Consider the following 19,426-nt stretch of genomic DNA (forward strand, 5'->3'; position numbering starts at 1 on the left):
CTGTTAGAGCTGATAAACACTTTTAGCAATGAAGTAGGATACAAAATAAACACACAGAAATCAGTAGCTTTCCTATATACTAACAACAAGCATGCAGAGGATGAATTCAGAGAATCTCTCCCATTCACAATTGCCTTAGAAAGAAAAAAAAGTACTTTGGAATAAACCTAATCAAGGAAGTAAAGGATCTCTACAATGAACTTTAAAACAGTCAAGCGAGAAATTGCAGACGACACTAGAAAATGGAAAGACATCCCTTGGTTTTGGTTTGGAAGAATGAATATTGTGAAAATGGCAATCTTAGCAAAATCAATCTATACATTTAGCACAAGTCCTATCAAAATTCCAATGGATTGGGCTGGAGGGATGGCTTAGAGGTTAAGGCACTTGCCTACAAAGCCAAAGGACCCAGGTTTGATTCCCCAGAACCCACATAAACCAGATGCACAAGATAATGCACACATCTGGAGTTTGTTTGCAGTGGCTGAAGGCCCTGTTGTGTCCATTCTCTCTATCGCTCTTTCTCTGTCTCTGTCTCTTTCTCTCTAAAATAAATAAATAAATAAATTCAACTGATTCTTCACGAAAATAGAAAAACAATCCTACAATTTAGTTGGAAGCACAAAAGCCTTGAATATCTAAAACAATTTTGAGCAACAAAAATATTTCTAGTGGTATCACCATACCTGATTTTAAGCTGTATTACAAAGCCATAGTCACAAAAGCAGCGTGGTACTGGCACAAAGGCAGACACACGGATCAGTAGAACAGAATGGAGGACCCAGATGCTAATCCAGGCAGCTATAGCCATCTGATTTTTGACAAAAATATTCACTGGAGAAAAGACACCCTCTTCAACAAGTGGTGCTTGAAAAGCTAGATATTTATATGCAGAAGGATAAAAATAGATCCTTGTCTTTCTCCATGCACAAGAATCAAATCCAGATGGATTAAAGATCTTAATATCAGACTTGAAACTCTGAAACTGTTAGAGGAAAAAGTAAGGGAAACACTTCAACATATTGACATAGGCAATGACTTTCTGAATATAACCCCAATTGTTCAGGAAATAAAACCACTAATCAACCACTGGGATCTCATGAAATTACAAAGCTTTTGTACAGCAAAGAACACTGTGAATAGGTTTGGGTTTTACAAGATGGAGTTTCATTCTAGTTCAGGCAAATCTGAAATTCACTATTAGTTTCAGGGTGGCCTCGAACTCACAGTGGTCCTTCTACCTCTGCCTCCTGAGTACTGGGATTAAAGGCATACACTGCCACGCCTGGCTAGTGTTTATTTTTTATTTTCTAATTTTTTGAGATAGGGTGTCACTATAGTCCCGGCTTACCTGGAATTCACTATGTAGTCTCAGGCTGGCCTCGAACTCACAGTGACTCCTACATCTGCTTCTTGAGTGCTGGGGTTAATGGCATGTGCTTTCACTAATTTTGAGTCTCCCCAGTAGTTTGTGGGTTTTGTCTACCACGCCCTGGCTTTCATGCTCAGCCTGTACTTTGACTTCTTTTCCAAGTTGGCCTTTGGTTTCCTAGGACAGCAGATGTTTTTTCTTGGATTTCCCCTACTTTCTTAGGCCCCTTTTAGTATTGAGTAGCTAGAAAGTCTTTATTCCTGGACTTTGGGTTTAGACCTGGGAAGTCCTTCAAAGAAGGGATACCATGAGGAACAAACCACTCAATCCATTGCTCTTCCCTTAAAGGTGGGCACCAGGACCCACACTGTTGCCAACGGGCATGAATTGTTTGAGGTCTCAGAGGAGAGAGATGAAGAAGTTGCTGCATTTTGCCACATGCTGGATGTGTAAGATTTAAAGGGTGGCATGGGGGGTGAAGGGAGGGGCATTGGGAGGATTGTTGGATCAGAGAGGAGGGGTACCAGTTCTGAACTTTCTGTAGGTAGGAAGAATCATATTAAACCTCCACTCACAGCTCTGGGATATTTCCTACACCGTCTGTCTGCAGTATTATGAAATCCTAGAAGTGTTTTTTTGTTTCTTTGGTTTTTTGGTTTTTCAAGGCAGGGTCTAGCCCAGGCTGACCTGGAATTCACTATGTAGTCTCAGGGTGGCCTCGAACTCACAGCAATCCTACCTCTGCCTCCTGAGTGCTGGGATTAAAGGTGTGTACCCCCACGCCTGGCTAGAAGTGTTATATTTTAAAATAAAATTCACAAAGTGTTATCAAATGGTCTTGATTATCCTCAACTTAGACTCTCTTAAGAGGAAATGCACCCAAATGAAGAAAAAGATTATTTTCTTGTAGTGAAAGAGAAAGGAAGCAGATGTAAGGAAGGTCGCTGCTCGGCGGTGTGGACAGCCTTGCCGGTTTGGAACGCTTGCTACTGTTCTGCGGTGGGAAACAGTTTGCAATAGCAGCAGCTTCCCAGAGCTGCCTCCCCACTGCCCCAGCCTGGCTTCTGGATCCAGAGGGTTGGCTTGAGTAGGAACAGAGGGGCCCTTGGGCCTTTAGGTGGGATGGTCCCTACAAGCCTCTTGTCACTGCTTTCCTAAGACACACTGAGAATGTGTCTCCCTCTCTTCTTACACAGCCTTCGAACAGGCTCCGAGATCCAAGACTATTCCCTCACTGGATATGTCTGGAGCACGGTCACCCCAAGCCCAGAGCACCTTGGGGATGAGGTGAACTTGAAGGTGACTGTGCTGTGCGATAGCCTTCGAGAGCCTCTCACATTTACCTGCAACTGTAAGTTGGGGAGAACGGGTGAGCATCCCTTAGAATGGGGCAGGGAGGACTGTCTTTTGGACTATAAGGGTCCTGCGGTTTTGACTTCTACCTGCCCTTGTGGCCCATATGAAGGGATGGGGTGAAGCTCCTTTGGGGGAAGGGGTCAGCTTTTTAGGCACACAGTGATTTCCCCCAACCCCAAGCTGCTTTTGTTTGCCTGCTGTCTCTGGTTGTTGGTGGAACTAGAGACCCCTTAGCTGGGGATGGAGGATTAAATGGCTGTGGGGCCTAGCCCCCCCCCCCCCCCCCGCCCCTGTGTCATGGTCTGGGTTCTCCTGCCCCACTCCTTATAGGTTCCTCCACTGTAGACTTGCTCATCTACCAGACCTTATGCTACACCCACGACGAACTGAGGGACGTGGATGTGGGTGATTTTGTGCTTAAGCCCTGTGGGCTGGAGGAATTCCTGCAAAAGTAAGTGAAGGGGTAGAGACCGTCCTCTGGATGGGAAGATAGGGGAGGGGTGGGGGCGGGGATTGTGTCAGGCTTAGGGTTTGTGGCTCCACCCCTACCATGCAGTCAGGATGCTTGCTTTCTGGGCACACTTCCCACCACATCACACTTTCCCCGGGAACTCCGTCTTCTAGCAGGGCTGCCTGGATCCTGAGCCAAATCTGCTGTGGAACTTGCTCGGGGCTGGGGTTAGGTAAAGACCAGGTCATATGTGCGTGCAGGTTGCTGCTTGCTGAGAATTGCGCATCAGATTTGGGGCTGACATGGCACAATGTTTCCTCCTGCTCTGTGGCGTCTTCATGGCCGGGGCAGCAGAAGTGCCCTTGTGGAACCTAGAGGAGAAATTACAATGACTCTCTCCCTGGCCTTCCTCTGTCCATGCACCTTGGCCCCTGCTGGCCAGTGTAGCTGGCTAGCTTCCTCCCAAAGGCTAGCTTCCAGCTCCCTCCAACCAGTGCCCTCTGCAGAAGGCAGCCTCCCTGGAAAGTGTGATGTGGACCAGCTGAGGCAACCCATCTCTACTGCCCTGGGCTGCAGAGGCTGCTGTGGAGGTAGACAGGCGGGGCTTCCACCTCCAGGGGACATGGACACACGGTAGCAGATGTCAGATCTGCTTTCCTCTCTCAAGCCTCCAGCATGGCTACTGCTTATCACCTCTGACATCTTGGAGGAAGCAGACCTTGGGAGTAAGGGAAAAAGAAGGCCTATACCTTCCTCATTGGCAGTGTTGCTTCAAGCATTTTCTCCCCTGCAGATGCAATGAAAGGACCATCATCTAGCTAGAGCACAAGACGGTCTGATTTTGTTTTTTTTGTTTGTTTGTTTTTGTTTTTTTTTTTGAGGTAGGGTCTCACTGTGGCCCAGGTTGACCTGGAATTCACTATGTAGTCTCAGGGTGGCTTTGAACTCACGGTGATCCTCCTACCTCTGCCTCCCAAGTGCTGGGATTAAAGGCATGTGCCACCATGCCCAGCATGATTTCTTTAGCCTTAGAGATATTGGGTCTTTTCTGGCCTCATTTCAAAACTGAGAGAAAAGAGGAGCGGGCCCTGCATGACACAGTCCCTGCATGACACGGTCTCAGGGCATCTTCTATGTGGTACTTGCAGTTTTCTTGCTTCCCCTAGAGGAACAGGGAGAGGTTCTGGATGCCGAGTTGCTGGCAGAGCTCCTCCTGGGCAGCCTGTCACTGTTGGGAGGGGACGGGGCATTGTGGGTAAATCAGACTCCTGGGAACACCATTATAATGAATTCTGGCTTGCCACTGACTACTTGTAGAGTGGTGAGGTTTAGGTTGGGGGACATAGCTTAATGGTGGTAGAGGTAAAGCCTCTAAGTGAGGCCTACTGTGGATGAAGCTCTGGGTTCCACCCACGGTACTGCCCCCCCGACAAAGTGAGGGTCAATGTGAAAAGGACGCAATGACTAGTCAGTGAATGCCAGCAGGAAATGCCAAGAAGGGGGACTCATGAGGCTCTGGACTAGACATGCCACATTTTTCCTGCAGTCCCCTAGTCCTAGAACCAAGTCCAGGGGTGATGGGAGATGTCAGGTGAAAGGTCTCCCTATTTTGAGTGCACAGAGGAAGGCCTTCAAGCAAGCCCCTGGGGATCTGTGTCTTGACACCTGTGACCCTGACTCCTGCCCCAAGAGACTCCTCCCAACCTTTATAAAAGCCGCACTAGTTCCTGGGTGAAAACTAACTCTCTGGAAGATTCCAGAAAACTGCTGGTTTCCAAGCAAGCCTTCAGGATTCTTGCTCTTGCCTGGCTGGAGGGGCTGATACTGAGGGCCAGTGTTGGGTTCAGGATGCAGGCTGCTTTCCGATAAGAACCTTGAGACAGTCCTTGGGGAGGGTTGGGTTTCCTGCCACCTCCCTCGCCACCACTACACTCTTCCTTCCTCTCAGACCCTCCCGCGGGGCTTGCTGCTCAGCCCAGCCTCTCCACCCCCAGGCCTTAGCTATATGTTACTCTTAGCAGGTTGCAGCTAGACTACGGACTTGGTCCCTCAAGATGTGGAGAGCCCCCCCTAAGTCCTTAGCTGGATCTTGGCTGGCCTTGGGCCCTAACACCTCCACCAGCTTCTGCACACACATCCTCCCTCCTGTTCTCCTCCCCTCTGTTTCTAGCCTAGATTCCCATCTCTGCCGAGGAAGGAAGTGCACTTCCGGCTTCTGTTACCCAGATGCTGGGACCTGGCCCAGGCCTGGGGTGCTGGCTGGAAGTGGGATTTGCTCAGCCCCTTCTTGTAGGTTTCCCTTCGGATTAGGGTGTGATTTGGGGGAAGGAAAGAGAATGGGTGGTGAGGGACTCCCTAGACCTCCTCCCCTGAACTAGAGGCCTCATGAACGCTGAGCAGTGGGAACAGCACATGACCTTTTAGAACATCAAGACTTAACGGGGGATTCACAATCAGGCAGGGGAGAGATGGAACCGGGTGGAGGATAACAGGTCTGGAATCCTGTGGGGTTGCTTGGTTTGTCCTAGTAGGTAACATGGGAAGAGGCTGGGACACCAGAGTCTGGGTGCAGGTGGGTTCTTAGCACGTCTCCTCTCAGTTGTCCAAAGCCAAGAGAACAGGGTTTCAACAATTGCCCCCTGTAAGAACTGTTCCTACCCTTTGCAGCAGTTCCCATCCTGGGAATGAGCCAGTGCTAACCACATAATCAGTGCCTGAAGGTATCATTTGCACAGCCCAAGGGTTAAGTGTTGTGGCTTGCTGTATCTCCGTGACCTTCCCTAAATTCTGCCATGGCATTTCCGGGAACCAAGGGTAAGGGCTACCACACAGGCCCTCCTACCCTCTGTCCTTTGTTCCCTCTCTCCCTTTCTGACTCTCTCTCTCTCTCTTGAAGGCCAAGGTATGCATCTCTTTCCAGTGAGTCCCCAGGATGCTAATGGTCTTGTTCCCCTATCCTACCAGTAAGCATGCGCTAGGCAGCCACGAGTATATCCAATACTGCCGCAAGTTTGACATCAACATCCGACTTCAGCTGATGGAGCGGAAGGCCATACGCAGTGACCTGGCACGGACGGTGTGTGTTGCAAGTGGTTGACAGTTGCGCATACTTGGGGAGGCAGAGTGGGCAGGAGGTGGTATGGGACATGTTAGGAGGGAGTGGGGTAGGAGTATTGGGCTAAGAAGGGGGCACCACCTCTGCCTGACCAGGGAACTGCTCACGCAGGTGAATGATGACCAGAGCCCCTCCACCTTGAATTACCTCATCCATCTGCAGGAGAGGCCGGTCAAGCAGACTATCAGCAGGTGAGAGTGAGCACCATCTTGGAGTGGTCCAAGCAGCAACTGTGAGGACATGGCACAGACATGTTGGCTTGACTGCTTGCTAAAGTGAAAGGTTCTCACAAGTGTTCGGTACTTGGGCCCTTGGGACCACTCCATCTCAGGGCCCACTTCACCTCCTCCCTATGGTACTTTGCTGTCTTTTTTTTTTTTTTTTTTTAATTTGGTGAGAGGCAGTGAAGCAGAAGGGAACCCCTCTTCTATCTTCCTGAGGCATGAAGGGAATGGGAATCCCTTACTATCAGAGTCTGAGCCCTGAGCAGAGGAGAGAGGGGAAAACATGGGTCTCCTAGGGTACTGGATCTTCTGTGACCTCTCCTATGATTTTTTCTCTGTCCCCCACCCTCCAGGCAGGCCTTGAGTCTTCTGTTTGACACTTACCACAATGAAGTGGATGCCTTCCTGCTGGCTGATGTGAGTCTACATCCTGGGACTGGAAGGCCCTTTTCTTCTCCCCAGGCAGCACCATGAGGGAGCTGGGTAGAGCTGCCAGCCTGTCCATAACACTTCTCTTCACACCCTCCCTCTCTGCCCCCAGCTTGTGTGTAGAAAGGGCTTCTGCTCTTTTGGAGGAAGTCAGGAAGCATGGGCTAATCCCTGTCTGTGGAGCAGGGCATCTCCAAGCTAAGGGACTCGGCTGCTGAACTTGGCCCAATAGTGATTGTGTCCTGGGAGCAATGGACCATGAGCTCTGGCATGAGAGGTTCCATTGAGCCTATGCCACAGGTATCAAACCCTCAGGAAGCGGAAGGTCTCAAATGTATAGAGTACCCAGATCCCGTTCTGCTTGGACTCACCTGGAATCTCCAGCTTTTAAATCGTTTGGTCAAAATGTCATGAAGCTAAAGTAAGGTCTTTTCAAGTGTTCTTCAGAATGAGCCCCATCTCACCCATTCATTCTGTGGTCAGGGGCTTTTTCCTCTGGGGTGTGGAGCAGCTTGTCTGGCTCACCCTCAACACAGTGCCAGAATCTTTTCTTTTCTTTCTCTTGGTTTTTCAAGGTAAGGTCTCACTCTAGCCCAGGCTGACCTGGAATTCACTATGTAGTCTCAGGGTGGCCTCCAACACACAGCGATCCTCCTACCTCTGCCTCCCGAGTGCTGAGATTAAAGGCATGCGCCACCACACCCGGCTCAGAAACATTTCTTTAGTGGCCTCTGCTTCGACATAGGCAGTCATGAGAATTCTCAGACCATCCACTTTGTGGTAGTCTGTGCTAACCGCTGCTGGTTTGTGGGTGGGCAAAGTAAGAATTGTTATAACCTCAGGGAGCTTGTGAGGTTGGGAAATGGAATGTTCCTCTAAAGCTGCTAGATAGATATACAAGAGGATGACAATGGGAGGCTTTGTGAAGGGGTAGGAGTTTACCTGGTTCCTGGTTGACATTGAAGAAGGTGACCAGCGCCAGACAGGAGAGGGGATTCCAGATGAGAAAATGATGGGAGCCAAAGTGCAGAGGGGAGGGCAGAGCAAGGCATGCCTAGGGAAGTGAGGCGGGTTTGGTCTGGAAGTTCTGTGGTGAGAAGTATTAGAAAAGTAAGCCTGAGAGGGTGAATGGAGCCTTGGTATATCTCTTTATTATGGATTAAGTTTCTCCACACTTAGCCTATGCCAGAGACCTAGGTGTGTTTGTATAGTTGAAATAGACTATCACAGGGCTCAGGAGATGACCAACAAGAGTCCTTGCTGCAGGCTGGAGAGATGGCTCAGCAGTTACAGTACTTGCCTGCAAAGCCTAACAACCTGGGTTCCATTCCCCAGGACCCATGTAAAGCCAGATACACAAAGTGGCACATGCATGTGGAGTTCCTTTGCAGACACCTTGGGGCACCCATTTTCATTCATTCATTCTCTCTCTCTCTCCTCTCCCACTTCTTGGAAATAACTATCTAAACAAATAAATAAAAATAGTGTTTGCTGCATAAGTTTGAGGATCTGTGTTCTATCTCCAGAACCCATATGAAAAGCCAGTTGTGGGCCCACATACCTGCGCTAACTAAAGCTAAGGGGAGTGGAGCAGTCTAACCAAAAAGAGAGAGAGCGTGAGCGAGCACTCTAGGTTCAGGGAAATAAGAAAGAAAAGCAATAGAGAAGGAGAGGAGGACCCCTGATGTCCTCTAGGCTGTGTGTGCATGCACTGCATATAGTACACACATATACATTAAAAGTAGATAAATGAACCGGGCGTGGTGGCACACACCTTTAATCCCAGCACTCGAGAGGCAGAGGCAGGATTGCCGTGAGTTCGAGGCTACCCTGAGACTGCATAGTGAATTCCAGGTCAGCCTGGGCTAGAGCAAGACTCTACCTCAAAAACCACCCCCTTCCAAAATAAAAGGAAGTAGACTATTGCTGCCAGAACCTAAGGATAGAGGTTTGGGGGTATAGCTGACAGAATGGGCAATGTGGGCATGGCCCACTTAACTCAGAGCAAGAGAGGATTTGCTGTTCTGGATATCTGAAAATAAAGCATGGATTCCATGAGTTGTTCTTAGTCATTAGCCCCTGCACCTCTTGACTCACCGAAGATTGGCTTGGGGGAGTCATAAAGCAGAGCCCCCAGCCTTACTGTGTGACCTCCCGCAGGGGGACTTCCCGCTGAAGGCTGACAGGGTGGTCCAGTCTGTCAAGGCCATCTGCAATGCGCTGGCTGCAGTGGAAACCCCTGAGATCACCAGTGCTCTCAACCAGCTGCCTCCCTGCCCCTCGCGCATGCAGCCGAAAATCCAGAAGGTAAAGGGACCCAGGCTTTAGTGCGAGAGGAACGTTCGCAAGGAACTGGGCTACCGGTTTGGGGGTGACTAGGTGTCCGCTTACTTTAAGGCTGTCCTCCACCTCTCTCATTTATGTGAAAGCACTTCAGGCACAAGAGTGCCTGGGAAATGAATGCCACGTACGCACCCTTTTCCCCTACCCTCGGGCTGACCATGTGAGCCCAGGCCAGAGAGAATTTATTCACGATTACTGAAGCATTGCCTGACAGTTTGCTTATCCATCAGGGCACAAAACCAGACCAGGAGGAAAAGCTCTCCAAAGCAGGGGTTCAGCGACTCTCCTGAGGGGGCTGTGGTGGTGTGGCTCATGCCATACCATAATAGGAGGCCCTGTGATTCCCAGCTAAGGGGCCTGAGGATGGAGCTGTCTGCTCAGGGTGGACATAGTGATGATTTTTCTCCTCTCCGTCCTCTCACTCTGCTCATCTTGGCTTTAATACTCCATCACTCACTCCCCTTCCCTAGAGAATCTCTGCTTCTCACATTTCAGCGCAGCCTGGCCCAGATGAGCACAGCTGTAAAAGTCCTTTTTCCAGCTGTGATGAAACTGCCCTGGCTCTGAAGCCTCCTTCCTCTCTTTTTCCCCAACAGGATCCCAGTGTGTTGGCTGTGAGGGAAAACCGAGGTAAGGGAGCCCCTCTCTCTCTCTCACTCTTTGTCCTTTTCTGTAGGGGCAGCTTGCAAACTGCCCACTTAGCCCACCTTCCTTTCTTCCTGGCCCCTTGATTGATATGTGTGTGAGTGTGTGTGCCACTGTGTGTGTGTGCACACACTTATGCGTATGTATGTCTGTGTGTGTGTTTCCCTATGAGGTGTGGACACAGCTGGAGCCCACATTTCTTTCCACAGATCATTTTCTCATTATTTTTGCTAGTCCTTGTGGTGCCTCTAGGAGAGGGTGATGAGGTGGTATGGGTGTGGGAGTGCGGAGCGAGGCAGAGCTCGCCTTCCCAGCCAGATCGAAAAGCTTCCCCTGGCGTAAACTGTGATTCCTTCCACTCTGGGAATACTACCTTTGTACTTCCAATTTAAAGAATTTTCCCCTGGGCTTTCTGTAGGGGAATATTTAAGAACCTTGCCCTGAAAACTTGTATCCCTGGGATTCCTACGGTGATTGTGTTTTTTTGGACTTCGTGGACCAATAAAGTGTTTTGGGAGGCAGCATAGAATTGCTGGCTTGTGTGTGTGTGTGTCTGGGGTGCTGGGGATGGTACTGAGTACTCTCTCTACCGCCAATCCACATACTTAGCCCCACTAGCATTTTGCTTTGCCAAGAAATGACTTCTTTCTTTTTGTTTTTTAATGAAGTAGGGTCTCACTCTAGCCCAGACTGACCTGGAACTCAAAGTGATCCTCCTACCTCTGCCTCTTGAGCACTGGGATTAAAGGCATGTGCCACAATGCCTGACATAAAATGGCTTTTTGAAATAACTGGTAGTGATTGATTACTTTTTTTAGAGAACTTTTTTTTTCTTTGAGGCAGGGTCTCACTAGTCCAGGCTGATAACTCACTCTGTAGTACCTCGCTGGCCTTGAATTTATGGCAGTTCTCCTACTTCAGCCTCCCAAGTGTTGGGAATACAGCCATGTGCCACTATGCTTAGTTTGAGGAAGAACATTTTAACACTAAATAGTGTAAGTAGCAATAGGACCATGTTCAAAACGGAAGCTGGGCTGGAGAAATGGCTTAGCGGATAAGCACCTGCCTGTGAAGCCTAAGGACCCAGGTTCGAGGCTCGATTCCCCAGGACCCACCTTAGCCAGATGCACAAGGGGGCGCACGCATCTGGAGTTTGTTTGCAGTGGCTGGAGGCCCTGGTGTACCCATTCATTCTCTCTCTCTGTCACTCTCAAATAAATAAATAAAAATGAACAAAAAACCAAAAAACTGAAGTTTAGGGCTGGGGAAATGGCTCAGCATTTACAGGTGCTTGCTTTAACTTGGCCCGAGTTTATTTCTCCAGCACTCACAATGCCAGACACAAAAAGTGGCACATGTATCTATTGTGTATTTGCACTAGCAAAAGAACCTGGTGTAGTCTGGGGAGATGGCTCAGCAGTTTAATGTGCTTGCATACAAAGCCTACTGTCCTGGGTTTGATTCCCCAGGACACACATAAAGCCAAATACACAGAATGGCATATGTGTCTGGAGTTCGTTTGCAGTTGTAAGAGACCCTGGTGAGCTCAAACTCCTCTCATGAATAAATAAATAATATATATTTCAAAAAATCTTGGTGTATACACCAACCAACAAATAAAAGTGGTTTTTTTTTAATTTGTTTTTTTAAATTTTTTTTTAAAAAATTTTAATTAATTTATTTATTTGAGAGCGACAGACACAGAGAGAAAGACAGATAGAGGGAGAGAGAGAGAATGGGTACGCCAGGGCTTCCAGCCTCTGCAAACGAACTCCAGACGCGTGCGCCCCCTTGTGCATCTGGCTAACGTGGGACCTGGGGAACCGAGCCTCGAACCGGGGTCCTTAGGCTTCACAGGCAAGTGCTTAACCGCTAAGCCATCTCTCCAGCCCCAATTTGGTTTTTGTATGTAGGGTCTCACTGTAGCCCAGGCTGACTCGGAATTCACAATGTAGTCTTAGGGTGGCCTCGAACTCATAGCAGTCCTCCTACCTTTGCCTTGCAAGTGCTGGGATTAAAGGCATGCGCTACCATGTGTGGCAAATAAAAGTATTTTTTAAATATTTTGTTTTTATATATTTGACAAAGAAAGAGAGAGAGAGAGAGAGAGAGAGAGAGAGAGAAAATGGGTGCGCCAGGGCCTCTAGTCACTGCAGATGAACTCCAGATACGTGCGCCCCCTTGTGCATCTGGCTAACATAGATACTGGGGAATAGAGCCTGGGTCCTTTGGCTTTGCAGGCAAATGTCTTAACTGCTAAGCATCCCTCCAGCCCAAATGAAAATATTTTAAGAAAAAAAATAGAGAAGCAAAACTGAAGCTCAGGACATGCTCTTGCTTTTTTTCCCCCCATTTCACTCACTGCAGGTGGGTGAGCTTTGTCATAGCCATTGTAAAGTGGCTGGCATTTGGGGACCACTCTCCCAGGCCAGTGCTATGGCAACAAGATGGCACTTGTTGAGGTCTCATGAGTTTTGCTTCTGGCCGGTTCCTCTCACAGAGAAGGTGGTGGAAGCTCTGACGGCAGCCATCTTGGACCTGGTTGAGCTGTACTGCAACACATTCAATGCAGACTTCCAGACCGCAGTGCCCGGGAGCCGCAAGCACGATCTGGTTCAGGAGGCCTGTCATTTCTCGGGAGCCCTGGCCTTTACCGTCTATGCTACACACCGCATCCCCATCACCTGGGCTACCAGGTAAGTTAGGGATCTAGGGAGCCACATGAGCTTGACTTCCTGGTGGCTTCTTCCCTTCTGCGTGTGACCCGAGTGTCCTGTCTCTCTGAACGTATGTCATTGCATGGCCTTGTGGTAGGTACCGCAGGCCGAGGAGGCGAGCCAAGTGCCTGAGCAGAGCTCAGGCTGGGACATCGCTGAGAGAGAAGGTCCCTTAGGAGATGGAGAAGCACCTGTCGCATTCTCTCAGTACTGGCGTCCCTCAGCATCCCTGCCTCCTTGAGATCCAAAGCCAGCTGAGGGAGACGTGTGACAGATGGCTAGTTCCCAGACAGAGTGAGCCCCACACTAATGACTGCACTTCCTTGCAGATGCACAATGGGAGGGGAAGGGAGGGGCTGACCCTTTGTCTGGGGTTCCCTAGGCTTGCTGGGGTGGGTGGAGAAGATGTTCCTTTGGTAACCCTCAGCTCCTCCACTGGGCTGGCGGCAGCATCCAAAGCTTTGGGACTAGGCATTTGGCCCCACCCCCTTCCCGGCCCCTCCCCCTCTCCACCCTTCCCCTTGTCCCTTTGTTCCTCACCTAATGTATTCCTCTGGGCGATTGGCAGAGAACAAAGGAGGCAGCCTGGGAAACAGGGGCCTTCTGTGACCTCTTCTGTCAGGCACCTGTCATGAGCCACAGGGACCCCCATGTGTTGGCATTCATGGTGGCATATGTCGTTTTCCTCCCCCACCGTCTTGGCCTGCACATGTATATACACACACACACACACACACACGTGTATATTTGTGTGTGTATATGTGTGTATGTACACACACACATATATACATACACACACACATACATATATATACACACACACACACGTGTGCATGTATGTGGTATTTATGAGGAAAAGGCTGGGTGACCATTCCCATGAAAGGAGGAAAGAGCCTTGTCTCAAACCCTGGGGGTGGAGGGGCCCATGATCAGACCATGATACTGTTCCTTGAACACATGTCCCTAAGCCCAGCTTGGTTGTCCTGCCCCTGACCTCAGGTCACAGTCTGCAGAGACTGCAAAGCCTTGGGTGGCTTGATTGGTGTGAGGGCTGGGTGTGCTGACCTGCTCCCTTTCTTGCATAGCTATGAAGATTTCTACCTCTCCTGCTCCCTCAGCCATGGTGACAAGGAGCTCTGCAGGCCCCTGCAGACCCGACGGGCTCACTTCTCCAAGTACCTGTTTCATCTGATCATCTGGGACCAGCAGTAAGCCCTCCCCATGGTCCACACTGACCCTGAGCCAACCTGCTCTTCTCAAGAATACCCCAGGGCAATAGCCAGACCTGGGCTTGGGGGTGAAGCCGAGAAATCAGCTCTATTGCTTTATCTGGACAGGACATTTGGCTTCTTGAGTCTCCACATCGCTGACTGTTCTTCTCTTTACCTGCCTGTTTCTCTATCTGGACTTGGGGGTGAAGCCTAGGAGAAACCAGCTCTATTGCTTTATCCGGACAGGACATTTGGCCTCTTGAGTCCCTATATCGCAGACTCTTCTTCTCTTTACCTGCCTGTTTTCTCTATCTCTTTCTCTCTCGCACTCAAATAAATAAACAAAATTGTCCCAAGAATGAAAGAAAGAGTCAAGCCAGGGCCAGGCGTGACAGCACAAGCCTTTAATCCCAGCATGTGGTAGAAGGATCGCTGTGAGTTTGAGGCCAGCCTGGGACTACAGAGTGAGTGCCAGATCAGCCTAGGCCAGAGTGAGAACCTATCTTGGAAAAAAAAAAAAACAAAAAGTAAGACTCTACAGAGGGTCTTTTCCCTTAGGAAGAACAGGGGAGTTGTCTTAGAAAGGAGGAACGGATGTGGAGTGAGGCGTAAGGTTCTGTTTCTCTCAATTCTGTGTTCTGTCTAACCTTTCTGTTGCTCAGTTTCTCAGACTGAGAAGTTGTGATATTTGTTTAACTCAGAAGCAGGTACAGTACTGAAATGAGATAGGCAGGTTATAAATATGATACCACAAGCATAAGATTGTATCTGTAACCACTTATTAACATTAATTTTGATTCAGGAAGGCAGGCACCGGGCAAGCAAAGCAGGAAGGAAACAAAGGGTGAGGGCACCTTAAGGAGCGGCATTGCAGGTGTCTGCCTGCCCTGTGTTTTAGCCTGTGCTACGCGCCATCCGGCCTTCCCTGTTTACTGCGCATAGCTTCACTTCCCCAGGCCAAGCCTTCCTGAGTCCTCATTTACAGAGCAAGGCAATTTAAGTGTGGGTGGCGTAGATTATAGTCATGGAGAGAGTCTTCAATCAGACTAAGGGTGCTCAAACAGGTCGAGTTTGGATGAGGGATAGATCATTTTATAGTTGGACTATGGAGGAGATAGGCCCTTTCTTCTGTCCTTCACACTGAGGTCATTTATTTATTTGTGTGAGATAGAGAGAGGGAGAGAGATAGAGAGTGAGTGAGAACGGGTGTGCCAGGGCCTCCAGCCACTGCAAACGAACTCCAGATACGTGCGCCACCATGTGCATCTGGTTAACATGGGACTTGGAGAATCGAACCTGGGTCCTTAGACTTCGCAGGCAAACGCCTTAACCGCTAAGCCACCTCTCCAGTCCTGAAGTCATTCTTAAAGCAGTAACAGATATAACTTGCTGGTAATGCAGACACCTACAAGAGCTGGAGAAACTCCCAGGAAACAGAGGGTAACTAACTAGCTGCATGAAGTGCCCCCCTGAGAAGCAGGGTGTGATGGTTCATGCTTGGAATCTCAGCACTGGAAGGCTGAGATAAGAGGATTGACATGAGTTTGAAGCCAGCCTTGGCTACCTATGAAACCCTGGGTTCAATCCAGCATGACCAAAATTAAATAGCCTCTAAGTTTCACTATTCCTTTGGGATTCTCTGGCCTCAATTACTATTGCTACCTAGGGAAGGGTTGCTAAAATCCACTTCCCAGGCCACATCAGAGGTACAGAGGCAGCGTCATCTGCACCATGGGTCACCTGCTGTCAGATCTCAGTCCAAGATCTCTCCCTTGAATCCAAAGGGCCAGTCCGCTAAGGTGTACAGGCTTGTGGAGACACAGTCTCAGGGATGCCTGCCCCAGTGTCCCAAAGGAGACCTCTTAGTCCTTCTTCATTAAGGGTAAGGTGTGTAGAAGGTTTCACACTGTGGGACTGTGGGGTTTAAGTACAGCCTTGGGCCAGCCATCCTTTCCTACCCTATTGGATTGTGAACAGTCAGCCTAGGATAAGGTACTAATTAGGCTGCCCTATAGATATTTCTTTGCTTGTTTTCTTGAGGGTAGGGTCTCACTCTCGCCCAGACTGACCTGGAACTCACTCTGTGGTCCTAGTCTGGCCTCTGCCTCCCACGTGCTGGGATTAAAGGCGACCGGCTAGACCTACAGAATTTTGAGGAGCAGTTAGGACACTAAGAAAGTGCTTGTACTGGGGACATAGCATAGTGATAGAGTGCTTACCTAGCATGCATAAGGCCCTGGGTTCAGGCCTTGGTAATGGAACAAAAAATAAAGCAAGAAAAGAGGAAGAGAAAGGATGGAAAGAAGGAAGGACTTGGACAACTTGGGCATGATGGTGCAGGTCTGTAATCCTAGCACTCAGTAGGCTGAGTCAGGATTACCATGAGTTCAAGGCCAGCCTGGGTAGGAGGAAAGGAGGGCGGAAGGGAAGAGTCGTTGGCACGGCGCCTGCTGCTATATAAACGCTCTCTTCTTATGCTGTCGTCATCTTGGCTGTGGCTTCTCGGTTCCCGTTTCTCTGTTCCAAGTGACCGACAAAGTGGCTGATGCGTAGAAGTGTTTGTGTGAAAATGTTGCCTGTGTAGTCCAGTTTCCGTGTAGTGACTAGTGTCACACAGCAGAAAGTACCCAGACAGTGGAGCTGGGTGCCCTCTTCCCTGATGAGGACTCCAAGGTGTCAAGCTATGAGTTCAGTTACCCAGAGCTGTAAGGGGCCAAGCGGGACCAGAGGAACCCTGGAGGAATGTTGTAGTGTTGAAGAAGAGGTTGCAGCGAGGAGAGGAGATTTTCCCGCTGGGAGGAATGTCAGGTAGCCAATGTCGTGCTTCTCCTGACCCACCCCCAGGTGAAGGGCCATGGGGCCCAGTTTGGAATCCCAGGTATACAGAAGGCCTGAGGAGTGGGAGACCTTGCTTGCTCCTCAGTATGAAAGTTGCAGTCTCGTCACTTCCTTTTCCCTTCAGACAAGATGCTAAACACTTCTTCCTTATTTATTTATTTTTGGAGACAGGGTCTCATACTTGTAGCCCAGGCTGGCCTAGAATCTCACTCTGCTCGTCTTGAACTAGAGCATTCCTCCTGCCTCAGCCTCCCAAGTGCCGGGCTTGCAGGCACGAGCCACAGTGCTTGGCATCTCTTCCTTCTCTGTTGTAGAGAAAGGGTTCCCGTCCCTGGCTGTCGGGTCAGCTGCAAGACAGGGATCAGCTACTCTCAAAATAGGCCCAACAGCGTGTTCTGTCACCTCCAGCCAAGCCCTGCCTGGCATGTCTGCTGGCTGCTGGAGGGGCCCTAATTATAGCTGTGCCCCCCTCCTCCAGGGCAGAAGCAACTGGGACTGAGTAGGACTGTGCCAGTCTGTGGTAGGCGAGTGCCTCCCTTAGTTGGAGATACCCCCAGGAGTGAGGGGCAGCAGTGAGGGAGGCTGCTTTATCTGAACTGCTGACCCTGGGCATGGCCATCCTGCTTCTGTGCCCTCTGGGCGTAGAAGCTATTAGGCCTCGGGCCAGCCAGAAGGGTGTGGCCGTGTGGACTTTGGCTCAGGGACAGCTTCCTGGAAAGGTAACTGCCTGGGTCCTCCCTCTCTTTCCCCAGCTCCCATGCTCTCTCCACCTCCCCAACCCTAACCTCCTCTCCCTGAACTCAGAGGGAGAGGCCGGGTGTGGTCCAGTCAGTGCAGCCAAGGGAGAACATCTGGGCTTGGGGAGTGGTCACTTGCTTGTCTATGTCAGTTCTCTTGGCCCTGCCAGTTGGCTTTCTGACCCCTAGGGGACTTTGAGAACAGCCCCTTCTCTTTGTTCCTTAGGCTTTGAGCTTGTTTGGGGGTGAGAACAAACCATGGCATGCTCCCCGGGTTAGAAAAAGGGACAACTGAGAGGTGAGAGGGTTGTGAGGGAGGTCCAGCTGCCTGTACTGAGGGCAGAGAGCATAGTGCTTCCTGGTGGCTCTCAGCAGGGCGACATGGGAGAGGGATGAGGACTGTCAGAAAGGAGGACCTGAAGGCCAGGCGTGGTGGGGCACGCCTTTAGTCCCAGGCAGTGTTGGGAGGATCTTGCTGTAAGTTGAGACCACCCTCAGACTACATAGTGAATTCCGGACCGGCCTGGGCTAGAGCGAGACCCTATCTTGAAAAACCAAAAATAAATAAATAAGTAAAATAAAGGACCAGAGGAGAAGCTTTGCCGCCCCACCCTCTATAAAAGTCCTCTATAAAAGAAAAGGGTCCTGGCTCACAGGATGGAATAGGTGGTCTGGATAATGCGTTGGCTTTATCTAAGCAAGATCTCCCTGGGCCCAGGGGTAGCCTGGAAACAAACGAGAATGTTTTTCTTGCTCGACTTACAAACCCGAGACATCTTGCCATGCTTGTAGGAATATCCATGGAGATCCTGCCTACTTTGGGGCCTGCTCTGGTTCTATAGGAAGGTTTTCCTAGGAACATCCTGAGCCAGGAGCTGATTTCTCTCCGACTTCCTGGGTCCCCAAGCCCCTGAAGCCTCCTGATTTGGTCTCCTGTGTTTCCTAGGATCTGCTTCCCGGTGCAGGTGAACCGGCTGCCTAGGGAGACCCTACTGTGTGCCACGCTGTATGCCCTGCCCATCCCCCCTCCTGGAAGCTCCTCGGAAGCCAATAAGCAGCGGCGGGTTCCTGAAGCCTTGGGCTGGGTCACTACCCCACTCTTCAACTTCAGGCAGTATGTGAGCCCCTGGGGCTCTGGCTTTGGGAGGAAGCAAGTGGCGGTGGGTGGGGGGAGGGTTGGAGATAAAAGCCTGGTTACTGTACTCAGTGTCCCTGGGGAGGGTTGACTATGTGGAACTCCCTCAAATTCAGAGGTTCCCCAGCCCTGGTAGAGGGGCAGTGACTAGGACTATTAATGTAGCCTGGTACGTGGGGGAGGGAGACATGGCAAAGCCGTACTCGGATAACAGACATGTCATCTGGTCTTGTCACCAGAAGGACCTTAGAGGTCATCTAGCCAGTTCTGTCTACCTCATGAAGGCATCCCAGGCCTGGCCTGGGAGTGTTGAGCTCAAAGTGAGTTTTCCCAGGGTTTAGAAGGAGAAGGCGCTATGGCCTAGGGGAGAGTAAAAGGGACATGGCGGGCGGGGGGGGGGGGGGCAGTGGCTTCAATGGCGAAAAAGCAAGTTTATTTGTTTTTTTAAATCTGGGAGTAGGAGGGAAGATCACCCACTTAGCAGGTGTGTTTGTTGGCTCATAGCACCCTCCTTTCATCATAGAGTCTTGACCTGTGGCCGGAAGCTTCTGGGCTTGTGGCCAGCAACACAGGAAAATCCCAGTGCCCGATGGAGTGCACCTAATTTCCACCAGCCAGACAGTGTCATCCTGCAGGTGAGACCCTAGCCACCCCTCCTACCCTCCCTGTCACACAACCCCCAAGTCAGCTCTGAGTCCTCTGTTGAGCTTTGGGCCAGAACTGTGAGCATGGGGTAACAGCGTTATGGAAGTGACTCTGACCATGGTTAGCTGCAGAGTAGAAGAAGGAGCTCTTTGCTATCCATCTCCCCTGGAAGTAGGTGGGGTTTGCAACCTTCCTCATCCAGGGCTCA

The 19,426-nt window shown here is 50.1% G+C and overlaps 1 protein-coding gene across 5 annotated transcripts in view; it reads left to right on the plus strand.

Annotated features, from left to right (window-relative positions):
- The window catches only part of Pik3c2b (phosphatidylinositol-4-phosphate 3-kinase catalytic subunit type 2 beta), an 86,329-nt gene that overhangs the window by 36,243 nt on the left and 30,660 nt on the right, over positions 1–19,426 (plus strand). For all 5 annotated transcript variants that reach the window (XM_045154919.1, XM_045154910.1, XM_045154900.1 and 2 more), the window contains exons 3-14: positions 1,721–1,821; positions 2,569–2,723; positions 3,059–3,179; positions 6,144–6,255; positions 6,406–6,485; positions 6,872–6,935; positions 9,108–9,254; positions 9,887–9,920; positions 12,436–12,631; positions 13,738–13,860; positions 18,385–18,552; positions 19,097–19,208. In XM_045154919.1, coding sequence (XP_045010854.1) covers positions 1,721–1,821; positions 2,569–2,723; positions 3,059–3,179; positions 6,144–6,255; positions 6,406–6,485; positions 6,872–6,935; positions 9,108–9,254; positions 9,887–9,920; positions 12,436–12,631; positions 13,738–13,860; positions 18,385–18,552; positions 19,097–19,208 — 1,413 coding nt within the window. The remainder of the gene's footprint in view (positions 1–1,720; positions 1,822–2,568; positions 2,724–3,058; positions 3,180–6,143; positions 6,256–6,405; positions 6,486–6,871; positions 6,936–9,107; positions 9,255–9,886; positions 9,921–12,435; positions 12,632–13,737; positions 13,861–18,384; positions 18,553–19,096; positions 19,209–19,426) is intronic.

The sequence above is a fragment of the Jaculus jaculus genome, chromosome 1 (genome assembly GCF_020740685.1).
Source record: "Jaculus jaculus isolate mJacJac1 chromosome 1, mJacJac1.mat.Y.cur, whole genome shotgun sequence".
Lineage (NCBI taxonomy): Eukaryota > Metazoa > Chordata > Mammalia > Rodentia > Dipodidae > Jaculus > Jaculus jaculus.